The sequence below is a fragment of the Asterias amurensis genome, chromosome 17 (genome assembly GCF_032118995.1).
Source record: "Asterias amurensis chromosome 17, ASM3211899v1".
NCBI lineage: Eukaryota > Metazoa > Echinodermata > Asteroidea > Forcipulatida > Asteriidae > Asterias > Asterias amurensis.
The window spans coordinates 6,648,663-6,663,895 of NC_092664.1; the positions used below are offsets into that span (position 1 = coordinate 6,648,663).

Sequence of the window (15,233 nt, forward strand, 5' to 3'; positions counted from 1 at the left end):
TTGAGTTGGAGCATGGAGGATCATGCTGTCAGTCAACTTCGTTATGATGGTTTACAGAACGCCGTCCCTTCCCTTAACAAGTGCCTTAATGCCTAGCTCTCACATCTGGTCAGTGATGTTAGAATACAACTTCATTGATCTGTTATTCTATACGTTAATCCAGACTCTACGTGGCTGAGAGACAAGACTAAATGAGATTAACAGATTACGCTCCCAAGGAGTCTAATCAGCGCAAATTGTTTAATACTCGTGGGGCGAGTATAGTCTTGTTTAGGAAATTCAAAAAACTTGCATCCAGCAGTTGGGTACACTGCTCGTAAAAATCGATTCGCAGTCTTCAGTATGGAATACATGCTATATACACTCAAGCATCTTTACGTTGACTTCATGCGCCATTTCTCCATCACAATAGTCTGGAAGCAAACCCAACACTTCGTCACCTTTGTCAGTCCACCCATACCTGTCGTGTGTGACTTCGTTTTCTTTGATTAATTACACTGCTAGCCCTCACTTTACATAAAGAGACATTCCACCACACCATTGCTGCATATACGGCAAGGACATTATTGCTCATGTTTGTCAGTATTCCACTGAGTATTACACAAAGTTATATATTATCTCAAGTGAGACTTCAAACACTTCCACAAAACATACACCTGTGTGCAAGGTTCCTGTCAGCTATTGTTATCCATGCATATACATTGTCTTCCTTGAAGAAAACAAGTTGTGTACATGTACCTCGAGAGGGGATAGACACACCCCTGCAGATTTGTGGATTAACTGGTTACTCTTGACGTTTGTAACTTTAGAGAGGATACGAAACTTTGTCTAGTCTTCGGCATCACCGTATTGCTGGAGCTTCAGGATTTCCCAGTTTAGATGATTCATGCTGGATGATTTATACACATGATATGTAAGTTCTTAAAGATAGGGCGCGCCTTCATACACGAAGCCTATATTTTTCAGTGGCTTTCTCGTCTGTGCTTTGAGGACCTTCTTGTGCATTTCTCACCCTTCACCGGTGTCAGGACACTTCGTATTCTGGACACCCGAAGTAAATTTTGGACACTTCGTACCTTGGACACTTCGTACCTTCTTACAAGACACTTCATACCTCGTAGGCCTACTAAATCGGGATGTCTGCATCATGCATCGTTTGTGATTATTTTGTCCCTTGTGATCAGATGATTGTAAAAAAAAACTCCGTTCATGGTATAGTATAAAGTGACTCAGCTGATAGTCACTTCACGGTACGAAGTGACCAATTTGGTTAAGATACGAAGTGTCACGAAGGTACGAAAAGTCCACTGCAGGGTACGAAGTGGCAAAGGTTACAAAGTGTCCGACATCCGTTGACTATTTGCGCACAGAAGATAATGTCAACGTGGACTTATTTTAGTAAGTTCAATGTTTAATATGGATGCAATATAGGGAAACATCTCATGATGTTATCATTTTTTGGGGTAATATTAATGATATTATATGCATGTAGAAGTGGTGTCCTTTATAAAAACTAGCGCCAGATACTTTTTGCACCCTTTTTGTAAGTTACACGCAAAGGATGTCGGACACTTCGTACCTTTGCCACAGAAAAAACTGATAACATTTTAACAACTGTCATTATATTGAACATTATTAACTTACTAAAATAATTTCTGTGCACACTGCATTATAAACATTTCACTAAAATCTCACCTTTTTAGATTGCACGTAACGTTAATGCTACATACCAATAGTTGTTTACCCCACATTAAAATCATTCGCTTGGAATAATTGTTCGGGATGATTAAACTCCCCATTGAACTACAAATTAATAATTTGTATTGATGGACATTCCCTACGGGTATTAATTCCTATCGTTGGGTTTTATGGACTAGGGATGACGCAAACACACGACACAGTTCGTAGGGTAGTAGGACAATGGCGTGGTCACATATGTTCTTTATATAAACGAGAAAATATAATTAGCTGTTGCAAACAACTTACCAACCAAATGGACCGATGGTATAAACGAATAAGTAGGGGGAAAACATCTAATCATAATTTTATATTGCGTAATAAAATTTATGTATGTTATATACAGACACCATTCAGCAGGAAATGAGTCTAAAGACATGTGATTTTTGGCCGGTATAACTATTTTTTGCTAAGCAGCAGCTCTAATAACATTGGGCCCAGTTCCTCCTCAAGACATTTCTATTTCCCCACCCATCCTAGTTCGTTTGTTTTTTGTTTTTTTGCAAAGCGCTCTGTTCTTCGTATAGAGCGCTATATAAATGCTTTATTATAGATGGATCGATTCAATCGATTGCGACAACAGTTTTAAGGAGAATAAACAAACAAACAGACACACCAGCACCCCAAACTGAATAAATCCCAAACAAACTTAGCAGATTGGATGATTGTCAGTCCGTTTGTAATGTTCCTATCAGGTATACCATGGGTATACAAACCGGACCATTTTGTAATTGGATCGCCATTCAAACACCTGCAATGAACGCATACCAGGAACTATTTACGGCCTTTCATGTGCAATACGAGAAACCCTAAAAATAACCCATATGTAGCCGACAAATGGATAAGTGTTTCGTGTCTGACAATTGGGTTTAGAAAAATGAATAGAAGACTGGTCGTGAGTAATTATATTACAGGTGGATAAGCAGCCGATACTGAAGCAGTTTGGCTCTCTTCGGAAAGTGTAACAACCCCACATCGATGGGGTGATATGGCCTCTAATTACGAAGAACTGACGGAACAGTAGGTGGTGGTTTTACCTTGACAAATTTGTCCTTTTACATCACCATTGGGAGCAATGTATGCGAAATATTAAAAGTTGTTCTGTGTTCTCCTTCGTCAAAAAAAAAAAAACTAGCATCTTTTCCCAGATAAAATAAAGGGGCGCGTGAAAACTGAATCGAAGTGTGTAGGCCACCGGCAACAGTTTAAAATAATTCAGCGGATATGTCTGTGTTGAAGTTCCATTTTACTAAACACATAAAACCAAGCTGAATTCGTTTTGCCTCTTTCTTCGTGATAGAATTGATGAAAACCCAGACAAAAAAAAACACCTCCAAATACACCCTTCCGAAGCAACATTTGTTTGTAAAAGATCAAAGAGAAATTTTGGGACTTGATTATAACGATAGCTTCGTCCGTAAACTCAATACGTGATGTCATTATACTCTATATGCATGGTTCAATCATGGTTCAACTACAACACGTGGTCGTGTATTTGAAAGTTCTGAAGAAAAGAAAATGGCTGAGTTCTGCTTTGGGTTTACATACGACTTGAGTAGCTTAGGAGAAAGAGCAAAGACCAGAGGACCCCTCTTCCCTTTTTATTTCAAGAGATGCTGGTAGAGGTAACACAACAACAAACACACAGGATTGGACTGTCTGACTGTCTCAATAAAGTTATCCCATTTGTCACGAAGCCTACCATGTTTGTATTACCACTTTGTTTGCCTGGTATGGATTGTTGGGGGAATGTACGTGCGCTCCATCACCCCTAAAGAAAAACCATCGATCGTCTTGTTAACTTTCCATTAAGTTATGCAAGTCGTACTCCTTGCACAGAGATTTAATAGGATCCCAAGCCGGCAGTATACCCCAGCTTATCTACTTACATCCCTTGTCTACACAAACCTGGACAAGTAAAGTGGAAAAACAAGCTCATCTTGTAATCAAAACTTTACATAGAATGCAAATAATATATACGGACCTTGTGGACAAAGTGGGCAAGTGGAAATTCCCGGGACAAAGATGCCATGGGATTTATACATCGATGACAATACGAACTTCTCTTTATTGTGCTATTTATTCAATGTATTGAGACGTTTGAGATAATTCGCAAGATTTCGTGATCGACCCCGCGTGTTTAGAACACAGCAGCCATGCAGTGACGAGGCACGCACCTTCAAACATCAGTCCCTCGGGTCACGACAGCAGAGCCGTGGAGGCATAATCCAACTTTTCCTCCTGTGATTTACAACTTCATGGGTCAGAAGTCTGCCGTTTAGTTATTTGCTGTTATGAAAAGTACACATTCAGGTTGAAATTCTTGATGCGTGTTTTACGACGGAGCCAGTGGATTTTTGTTATTCCAACTTTAATCTGTCAGGCGATCATAAAAGCAGTGGAAAAACAACTATATTTATTGTCGCATTGTGCGTTAAAGATCGCAGACAGGTAAGAACTGTACGTTTTTTTTGTTTTTTTTCAAGCAACATTTTTTATAAGGGCAGGTTGTTTTATCTTAGGCATCTTCTTTAACTTTAATAAGATATTATATTGCTGTTCGTATTGGGCCTTGTGTTATTCAGGACGGTTCAGGACATTTCTCGGTATATATATATATATTAATTATTATCATAGAGCAAGGACACACAACCTGACGTAAAACATGTGTGCATTTTGTAAAAAATTCCCGGAAAAACTGTATCAAACTCAAACGGCTAAAATTCAGCACCGTTTGGCAAGGATATTATGGGGGGGGGGGGGAATGTAAAAGAAGAAAAAATACCCAGATTGGCAAGATCGTAAATTTTCATTCGTCAATTTCATTCTTTCATTCTTCAATTTCATTCATGCAAGCACCAACAAAAAATCTATGCATTTTGTACTCAACTGGTAATTGAAGTTGCAAGAGAAAAATAAAATAAAAGACACATTGTTCCACTGTTTGCTTTCAGTTGCTTTATAAACTAACGAATAAATGAATATTAAAATACTTCAGGCCTGAAACCTTTGAATATTTATCTGTTAAGGCATCGGCCTTTAACTTCTGTACATATAATTTAATTATATTGTGAAGTAATTCAATATTTAAAAATCTAAATTTAGGGCGGGTGGGTCAACAATTTTCGAATTAACCCCACTTTGACTATATTCTGAATGGCAATAACAGTCAATATCTGGAACACCGTTCACAATAGTTTGGTGGGGTACGCAATCAATCATTATACCAGAGGGAATAAATCGTTATTCAAAACACGGCTTCTCAAATGCTCAAATTGGGTCCACTCTTTAAAGGCACTGGACACTATTGGTAATGGCTCAAAATAATAGTTAGCATAATAACTTACAATGGAGAGATGTTAAACATTGTGAGGAACGGCTCCCTCTGCAGTAACGTCGTTTTTGAGAAAGAAATTATTTTTTACTAGAATATTTGAGTTTGATTTCGAGACCTCAGAGTTCGATTTTGACAAGGTTTTTCCCCCCAATATTATCTCGCAACTTCCGACGCCCATTTGAGTTCAAATTTCCACAGGTTTGTTATTTTATGCATATGTTGAGATACACCAAGTGAGAAGATTGCTCTCTGACAATTACCAAAAGGTGTCCAGTGTCTTTAAAACGGGAATATGATAGGGCCTATATGTAATGTTCATAAACCGTCAATGCCAAAGGTTGTAGGCGGTGCCATACACGTCGCCACGTTGGTCCAGCTTTATTATTTACCATCGGTGACTTTCATTGCAGGGTTGTAGACATGTTAAACTTGTTGACTTGAGTAATGACGGTGGAACAAGAACTTTCAATCTATCAATAGAACACCACATGCCGTAGGGCTGAAACCTTGGGCCTGGGCAATACCTTCACAGGAATAGTCTTGAAATAGTTTCATTCACTGTAATTGGATTGATACGAGAGACACCCAGAACGTATGCATGAGACTACGAAACCTTCTCCACAGTCATGAAAGGTATTGTTTTTTCTGAATTTATATGTTTAATATCTCCATAGTAACGACAACAAACTGGATACTCGCGGACGGCTAGTGCTGAATCTTAGACAGACGGAATTCTCTGGGACACCGACAAGTGAATAATAAACTGTGGTATACGAAAACAGAAAATGGAATATGTTATAGTATATATACCCATCTACCAGGCAGAACAATCAATTTCACTCTCGAGGCTCTGTCATGAGTGGGATTCGAACACACATGGGAACAGCAGAAGGGTGTGAACTGCTTGAAAGCAGATTCTTGGTCAGAATTAGGCATCATTTAAGTGGTTGAGTCTACAGCAGTCTTCGTTATAAAAGACACAGAGTACATTCTAAAGTTTTGAATCCCATTTCTGCTTTGTGTTTCTTTCAACGTTCCCACAGAGCTGCTAAGCACGAAAATTTGCTTAGCATGAAATTTCTTCCTTGATAACAATAGGATTACCAACCAAATTTCCATGTGATTTTCAGGATAAGCAAACAACAGCTGATTACTAGTAACAAGCAATATGCAACAAATAGAAATTTTGTTGGTAATCCTGTTTTTATCAAGAAAGAATGTTCATGCTATTAAGCAAATTTTTGTGCTTAGCAGCCGTATTAATTTGGGCCCAGGAGGCAACAAAGGCCATTGCCTCGATGCCCCCCCCCCCCTGGTCATGTGCCCCTGAAATACTCCAGTAGAAATTTACAATTTCCTCATAGCATGGGGGAAGAACTTCCTCCATGCTCATAGGGTGCCCTTTAGCGATGAGAAAATGTCTTGGTGCCCTTGCCCTTTCAAAAACGAAGCATATAGAATTGCATTCCTGCTATAAAGATGTTATTTTGGCAATACCATCCACTTCAAAGAGAGTCAACTATATTCAAATGTTGCCATCGGCTAAGGGTTATTATCTTTCTATGGGTTCTTGTATTGTTAGCGAGACTTGCAGTTTTGAATCGCAGTCCATTTCGATCAACATTCCTACACTGATTTTGCGAAGGGCAACAGCCCTGGCAAAAGCATTAACTTTGGAGGCTCATAAATATTTCTTCGTGTTTGGACTAGGATAAGGCCTATACATTGAGCTGGGAGCTCAGAACTAGCCCCATTCAAGTCACACTTAACTGCTGTGTCTTTCTCAAGGACTTTTTTTTATCATAATCTACATAGTGGACAATCTAGCAAGGCAAGGATTTTCCAAAACTGCAACCTGTAATCACAACAGTCAATATATTCATGGCAAGACAAACAATTTAATTCTTCCTTCATACAATATTTAGACCCAGTAGTTCTGGGGCTCTGTACTTATTTTTCACAATTCTGGCATTTGCATCTTCTTATACGAAGGTGCAAATGTCAGAATTAAACAACATGTGAAGCCACTCCCCACTGTCATTCAAGCATTTTAACCCATGCCTCAGTCAAACAACAGTAGCACAGATCCCTGCACAGTTAGTTTAAGTTTTAAAACTTAAAAATTTAACTTTCTTGTTTCAGTAAGTCATAGACCATGTGAACTTTGTTAAAAATAAGTGTGACCTTGTACATTCTTCAGCTAGTCTGGCAGGCAAGATACTGCACTTGTCATAAGGGAAAGTTGACATTTTGAGTTATCAAAGTAAAAGCTGGACAAGTTTTGAGATGTGCCCCCTTTCATCATACCAAAAGTTGATAAGAATTAGACAGTGTAATCTCCATAAAATATAAAATTTTATGTTTTCTTCCATTCGGCTGTGTACAAATCGTGCCTGCAGGAAGTCCAGGCTCTGTGGCTGGTTAGTAAAAATGTGACGTCACAGGTCTCAACATCTATATATGTTTATAACTCAATCTAGTCAGGTTTTACAATGTTAGTGCAAATGCTTGATGAGCTTTTGTTCAATAAATGACAGCAGCCTAAACAGATCAGTACATCCATGTTATTTTACCAGCACAAAGGTTGCGTGTTTACATACCAGCCCCCACACGAACTCACCACTCACATTGTGCGCAGCTTTTGTCTACAAAGTTGTTGTTCGAGCATAGGGGAAAAATTGATTGTAATATAAACACTGGATGGACTGAAGTTGTCTCTAATAAGATTAAATCACATCTTTGTTAAGAGACAAAAGAACATCAGCACGAGTCCAAAAATCATAGAGTTGTCAAGTAGTCCTTGGGGAGCTAAACAAAGTCTATGAAAGCCTTTTTCAGCTTCATTTGTTTTATTGGATTTCACTGTCTGAACCCCTTTGTCGATATAACCTTATTTGCTCCACCGTACTGCCTTTGTTATTCAAGGATGTTTTGCTAATAGCTTAATCTCTTCTATTCTGTAACATGAAGCTCATGAAAGGGGAAATGGCAAAGTGTCCATTGGAACATAGGGGTAGATGCAGGGAAGGTATGTGCACATGACACAATCACAACATGGAGACACCCCTGTAAGGCGGTAGCTGTTCTCGGAAGTGGAAGAAGAATCAAACTGCAGGCACTCAGGGAGTTTATTGGTTACTCACCATTAGATGCCAATCTAAAAAAAGGCAACAACGACCGGCCTGCCAACAGTACTTCATTGGTTAGAACTCTGGTTACATCACTTGACTCCATTTGGTTAACAAATTGTAGGTTTGTGAACAACAAATGTTAAAATTTGTCTATCATTGCACCATACTTAGAATGGATTCACTTGCATAGGATTTGAGGCATTGCATGGTGAGGAATCAGTAAGTAGTACATTTGTAGGTTTGCAGTTACACACCTTGTGTATCTTCCACCTTCTGCCTGGGAAGATTATGTTCTTTTGAGAACTTGTCTTGCTTTATATTCTACTATCTCCTGGGTGGCAGGAATGAAATTGGCCGGGACTCCCCCTTTTGCTTTAGTGGATCGAGAGGACTTCTCGTTATGAACTTCTCGTTTGACTACAGCTCGTCCTGCCATCAACATTCATGAATGATGCAGTTTGTTGATTTGTACTAACAATTTGTTTAACTTGATGTCCTTGCAGGCTACTGTGGGAGCATGGGTCCATCTCAGGACAGTCTGCCTCTACTTGGCATCCCAATCATCACAGTCACGCCACCCAAGAGCCCTCGAGAAATCGCCCTCCGAGCACCCTCATTCGATCTGGAAACCATCGATGAGACCGAGTGCTCCATCAACTACCAACAGAAACGCTCCTCTGCAAATCTTCTACCACAAATCCACGAATGGTCACCACCACCATTACGACGTCACCACACACCGGTGCATCACAACGATGAACTCGACTCCTCGTGTACATCTTCAGATGATGAAGATGAGTTGAAGAAACTCAAATCCATGACCAAGAGGTTGAGACTGAGTACAAGACGACCATCTTACGTGGAATGGTGTGAGAATCTCCCCAAAATGCTAGACTTGAATGCAAATACAAAGAAATGTGACACTGTGGAGGATGTGGGAGATGATAATATATCGAGTTATTCAAGGCGAATAAATACAGTGGAAGAGAACATTAAATGGGTGCGAAAAGAATTGGTGAGTCATTTTTACCTTCTTTTTCCAAATCACCCCTGGGCCAAATTTCATATAAAGTAACTAAGCATAAACAAATTATGCTTATAAAAATAAGGTTACTAGTCCAATACAGTAGACTCTTGATATAACAGTTGATCACATGGGACTTGCCAAATTACCTCTCTAAAACAGGAACTTTGTTATAAGAGGACAGCAAAACAAAGAAACTAAACACAAAGCAGAAATGAGATTTGTGACTTCAGAGTACACTTCATAAACAGAACCTCAATATAAAACTCATTATAACAAGGGTGGACTGTACCACACCACATGTACAACCTGTGACTGGGTATTCCGCTTATTTTTGCTTAGCGGAAAAAATCTTAAAGGAACACGTTGCCTTGAATCGGTGGAGTTGGTCTTTGAAAAGCGTTTAAAACCGTTTGTTATAGAATGCATATGGTTAGAAAGATATTTTAAAAGTAGAATACAATGATCCACACAAATTTGCCTCAAAATTGCGTGGTTTTCCTTTTACTTTGCGAACTAACACGATCGGCCATTTATGGGAGTAAAAAATTTGACTTCCATAAATGGCCGACCGTGTTAAGAAAAAGGAAAACCACGCAATTTCGAGTGAAACTTGTGTGGATTATTGTATTCTACTTTTACAATATCTCTCTAATCATACGCATTTTATAACAACTGATTACAAACGCTTTTCAAAGACCAACTGGACCGCTCCAAGGCAACGTGTTCCTTTTAACATTATTTTCTGCTTGAGTACCTCTATGAAAATGGACCTAAGCATGCAATCTTTCAACTCAAAGCAATGTATTCCAATGTATTAATAACGCGACAGACTGAAGAAAGCTGGTCTAGATACTTATCTGAGCTCTTTGGTACAAGTTTGAATCATACTTGTTAAATCGTGTCATGTTACTTGGACTCGAGTCGGACTTGTTTGTGACTTGACTCGTAACTTTCAGCATTGACTTGACTTGGATTTGCACCCAAAAACATACTTGGACTTGACTTGGCCTGATACTTCACAAAGGCAACAAAGGCGATTGCCTCCATGCCCCCTGGTCATTGCCTTGTTGCCCTTGAAATGCTCCAGTAGGGTGCCCTTTACCAATGAGAAAATGCCTTGGTGCCCTTGCCCATTTAAAAAACGGAGCATTGACAAAGATTGAAACACTGTTAACAAGTTCAAAAATATCTTGCCACCCTCTTTACAGATTGCGATGAAATCTCAAGATCATCGGCTTGCTATCCAGCTGATGCGTTTACGATCCGACATCCAACAGCTCAAGCTTCAGAAAAGTTACCATGAGTATCGGGAACTCATCGACACAGCTACAGAGAGTGCCCAGGAGGGCAGGGAACAACAAACACCTCTATGTGATCTACCATTCCGCAGGGAGAATGGGCTGTTATTCGCACTGGAGAAACCGCTTAAAGACTTTGGGGTCACACGGCTCAATCTTTTTGCAAGGAGGTTCTCTCTCAGCTGAGAGCTACTTAAACGTTTTATTGGAAACTTGAACATTCTGAATTGACACAATCCCTTGAGTTATGACTTAATAGGGAAAACTAAGAATTCTACAAGGACCAAATACAGCACAACGATCTACATGTAAGTTGTTCCTCTGAGCGGAGAGCCACTTGTTTTACTTCTTGGAAACTGAAACATTCCTTATATCCGAATCTACACAATTCCTTGAGCTACAACTTATGGAAAACTGAGAGTTCCATGAAAAGGACCAAAAACAGCACAACAATCTACATGTAACTTGTTCCTCTGAGCTGAGAGCTACTTTTTGGTCTAGTTGGAAACTCCAACATTCATTATCTCCGAATCTACACGATTCCTTGGGTTATGCTTTAAGGAAAACAAAGACCTATCATGCATGTAGCTTCGTTTTTTGAAAGGGAAAGGGCACCAAGGCATTTTCTCCTTAGTAAAGCTCACCCTATGAGGAAATTGTAAAACTCTACTGGAGCATATCAAGGGCACCAAGGCAATGACCAGGGGGCATGGAGGCAATCGCCTTAGTTACCTCCGTATAGTATCAGGCCTGAACTATGAAAAACACAATGTTCTACAATGTATTTTGTTCCTGTGGACTTGGTACTATTGATCTCAGGACAATAGACCGATCCATTAAGCTCCGCCCCATTGCGTATTGACCAATCACAACGCAACGAAGGTCTGACAAATAAAGTCGAAGGTCCGATAAGGTCCGATAAATAAAAATGGGTGCGCGTATGCTTGGCGCGCGCGGCAGATGTGTGCAGAGAGGCATTGGATGGAGAGGCTCATGTGTTCTTGCTCATGCATGGATCGGTCTATTGTTTCCTTAAATACAGGAATTTAAAGACATTGGATTTTTGAAAAGGTGCATTCTGAACTTCCTCAAACTATGTCTCAGAGAAAGGGTTTCTCTCCGAACTAGAAACTCATGTTCATTGGTTCTTACCAAAACAATGTTGATTATTCAGAAGTTGTGTGAGCCTACGTAGATGTGAGGGTCAATGTTTTGTCAAGAATGTTTTTTAAAGTGATGGGAAGCATAAAATGTGATGCAATGTTCTTATAGGACACAAATTTGTACAAAAATGTCTCCATGATTGGAGCTTTTATATTTTTTTTAAAGTGACTAAAAGTTGTGTTTTGCCTTGACTGTGTGCATGTTTCAGTTGATGTAGTAATGCTTGCTTTTGAGGGCTATACAACATGCAAAAATTGACTGAACATTCTTATCTGAGATGGCAGCATTCAAGATGGAAATATTTCTCATCATAATTGATACCAGTAAAACTTCAAAATGAACTTGGCCCAGTTTCATAAGGCTGTTAAGCAGAAAATACCGCTTGACAAATGTATTTACTAAGCAAAAATTGAGTTAGTCACCAGCCACATCAATGCAAACTTAATGTAATTACCAACACCACCTGATTCTGCTAAGCAATACTATTCGGTGCTTAATGAGTTTATGTGCTGACAGGCTTTTTGAAGTTGGGCCACATGTCACCATGTGAGCTCAGTGGACGAGCAGTTTACACATCTGCTCCAGTTGGAGTGTAGTGGGTTCAAAAGCCCATGTAAGTGTTGATTTTTCCCCAAAGGACTTGATTGATGTTAAGGAAGCGCTGAACATAATAGACTTTTATCCAAGGTGCGGCCATCTTGATTTTCTCCCATTCAACTCAATGTAACTAAACCGAGGCTGGAAAGGGAAATAGTCTGGTTCCTTTTGTGTATAATAATATTAGCATCCATTACTGTTATTTGACACATGGAACATGACCAAGATGGCGGCAGTACGATGCAGTGCTCTGCAAATATTTATGTCTTGCAAAGTGTATATAAAGTAAATTTTTAAATTAAACAAAAACAAATAAAACATTCATTTTTAGAATCACACCAACTCTACCATTACTTTTGTTATTACTCAACAAATCTTACAAAAAAAATCTAGATTGACCAAACAAGTCAATGTAAATAAATAACAATGCTTCTTTTATTGTGGAAGGCAAATGACATTATGCTGGCCGTGTTGAAAGTTACTAATAATAGTGATTCTACAGTTCATGGTTGACAATAATTAGCGGTGAAAGTCTGGAAAAGCAAACAGTATTAGTCCAGTTTGGTACTTTTTGGTACATGTAGTCCACATTTTTGTCAGTGTTTACAGAAAGTACTGTGAGGAGTTATAATTTAATGATCCAACCTTCTACATTGTTTGGGATTTAACCTAATTACCAGGGCCCAATTTCTTAGAGCTGCTTAAGCACAAAATTTTGCTTAAACAAAAAAGTCCTTGCTTAGTAAAATCAGATTACCGGCCAAGACTCCACTCAATTTTTATGCTAAGTGAACAAATACCAGTCACAATCAATGTATATGACATAAAAAATTTGCCAGTAACATGTGTAAAATAAGTGAGCTATTTTCGTGCTTAAGCAAATTTTTTGCTTAAGCAGCTCTATGAAATTGGCCCCAGGGCTCAGTTTCATGAAGCAGAAAATACTACTTGAAAAAAATGTACTTGTTAAGCAAAAATTGAGTCGTGCACAAGCCACAACTATGCAAACTTAATGTTATTTGTGCCAATAACATGTGGCTGCTTAGCAACACTCTTATATGTGCTTACAGGTTTTTTTTTATGCTGCCTGGGTTTATAAATGTGCTACACTACACCTACCAGCTATGCTCTATATAGTTTGTAAACACTCTCACATGTGTCGTGGCCGAGCTGTTCAGAGCACCGAATTCAAACTTGTGTGTTTCCGATCAGCAGAGTATGGGTTTGAACCCCAAGCCGTGACACTTGTGTCCATAAGCAAGACACTTAACCATTGCTTAGTCCTTTGGATGGGACGAAAAGCCGTTGGTCCCATGTATTGTGTAATGCATGTAAAAGAACCCATTGCACTTATCGAAAAGAGAAGGGGTTTGCCCCGATGTTCCTGGCTGTGGCTGCTGTATTCGCCGTAGCACCTTGTAAACCCTTATAAGGTGCGTAATAATTGGGTCTCAAAATTCATCACTGCAATTACCTATCTTGCTGAAATTTTGTATATATACTCAGCGCCTTGAGTGCCTTGTTTGGTAGATACATGTACGTGCGCTATATAAGACTTTGATGTTATTATTCTATTATTATTATATCATGTTACAATTAAAAGCCAGAGGCGGCTTTTTGTGGCATGGCGCTAAAAACTTTCCAGGACTGGAGTCACTGCCGACAAAAATGATAAATACTGAATCAAAATTCTGAGAGGTATGTGAAATGTTGACATTTCCACCCTTTTGGAACCCCTGGAGTAATGTAAGAGGCTTTTGGGAGCATTTGCTTGGGGCCTACATAAATAGATCATAAAGCATAATTGCTTTACATCTGAAGAAAATAACCAAGGGCAGGATTTGATAAAAATATTACCTCCTCAAAATATTGGCTCACTGGAACCTCCCAGATGGAGGTTTACGGTAACAGTTTTATGAAACCCTACAATGCAATTTGATAGCATTCTTTTGGGCAAAACTAAGTGGTTACATCAAAGAAGTGTCACTGAATGAGCAAACATGAACTTTGACCTTTCATCAGAAACAAGAGACGTTAGTAAATTTGTGTGCTGGTAATGTATAAGAAGTCATGTGTAAGTTTGCTACGTACATATACATGTACACCAAGGTGACAGACAGCCAGAACCAATTACACAGGATCTTTGTGGAAAGGCCTCCTTAACAAAACATGTACAGCGCATTACAATGTCCATAAGAGGGTGGTTTATGGGTTGTTCCATTCACAACAAAAGGAGGGCAACAGCTAAAGCTTCCAAGATGAATAAGTCAACAATTGCACGCCCTTGGGATTCCGTCTCAAAGAAACCTCCACAATAACACGGACCACGAAAGAGTTCCAAGAACAACTTCTGTCTCTTTGATATTTGCTGAACTTTTAGGGGAAGTTTGGCCTTGAAGTATAAAACAAGAATTGACTAAAATAAGTGTCTGGTTTTAAAATAAACCATTTTTTTTAATTTAATTTAATTTAATTGAATGACTCAATAGCAAGGCGGCTGGTTCCAGCGAGTAGTACGAGCCCTGATAAGTAATATGTCCTGATAGCATATTAATAACGGATGAATTGTGTTGGATTGTGAATGACTCTCTTTGACTATATAACCCTAATGTGGTGTACGACTAAAAGTATAAGTGTTCACAATTGCACAAGAAAGTCGTCCCAATCCACCGTATTGTATACAGACTCATAATGGATACATGCACAGTACGTATTATTCAGCTTAACAACCCAAATGTAAGCATTTAAGAAAAACCCCAGTTACATTTGTGGTTTCCTATTCTGTCTAAAGATGCATTCACTGACAATGAGCAAACTTACATGGCTTCTAAGGATTAGGAAGTGGTAAAGAAGTCTTGGTGGAAAAAATACTTCCTGACAAAGTTATTTGTTAAAAGGGTTTGGGTATTTTTCGTTTGACACAAGACACAGACATCCACAGA

General features: G+C 39.0%; 1 protein-coding gene across 3 annotated transcripts; it reads left to right on the forward strand.

The window, feature by feature from the left end:
• The first annotated feature begins 695 nt into the window (after positions 1–695).
• On the forward strand, positions 696–15,086 carry LOC139949730 (protein FAM167A-like). Of its 3 annotated transcripts, none has more exons than XM_071948239.1 (3): positions 696–913; positions 8,709–9,220; positions 10,441–15,086. In XM_071948239.1, the coding sequence occupies exons 1-3, from the start codon at positions 907–909 to the stop codon at positions 10,714–10,716; spliced, it is 795 nt and encodes a 264-aa protein (XP_071804340.1). In that variant the 5' UTR covers positions 696–906; the 3' UTR covers positions 10,717–15,086. The 3 variants fall into 3 exon arrangements, with proteins under 3 accessions (XP_071804340.1, XP_071804341.1, XP_071804339.1); XM_071948240.1 differs by lacking the exon at positions 696–913 and adding an exon at positions 3,900–4,188; XM_071948238.1 differs by lacking the exon at positions 696–913 and adding an exon at positions 4,976–5,707.
• Positions 15,087–15,233: the final 147 nt, after the last annotated feature.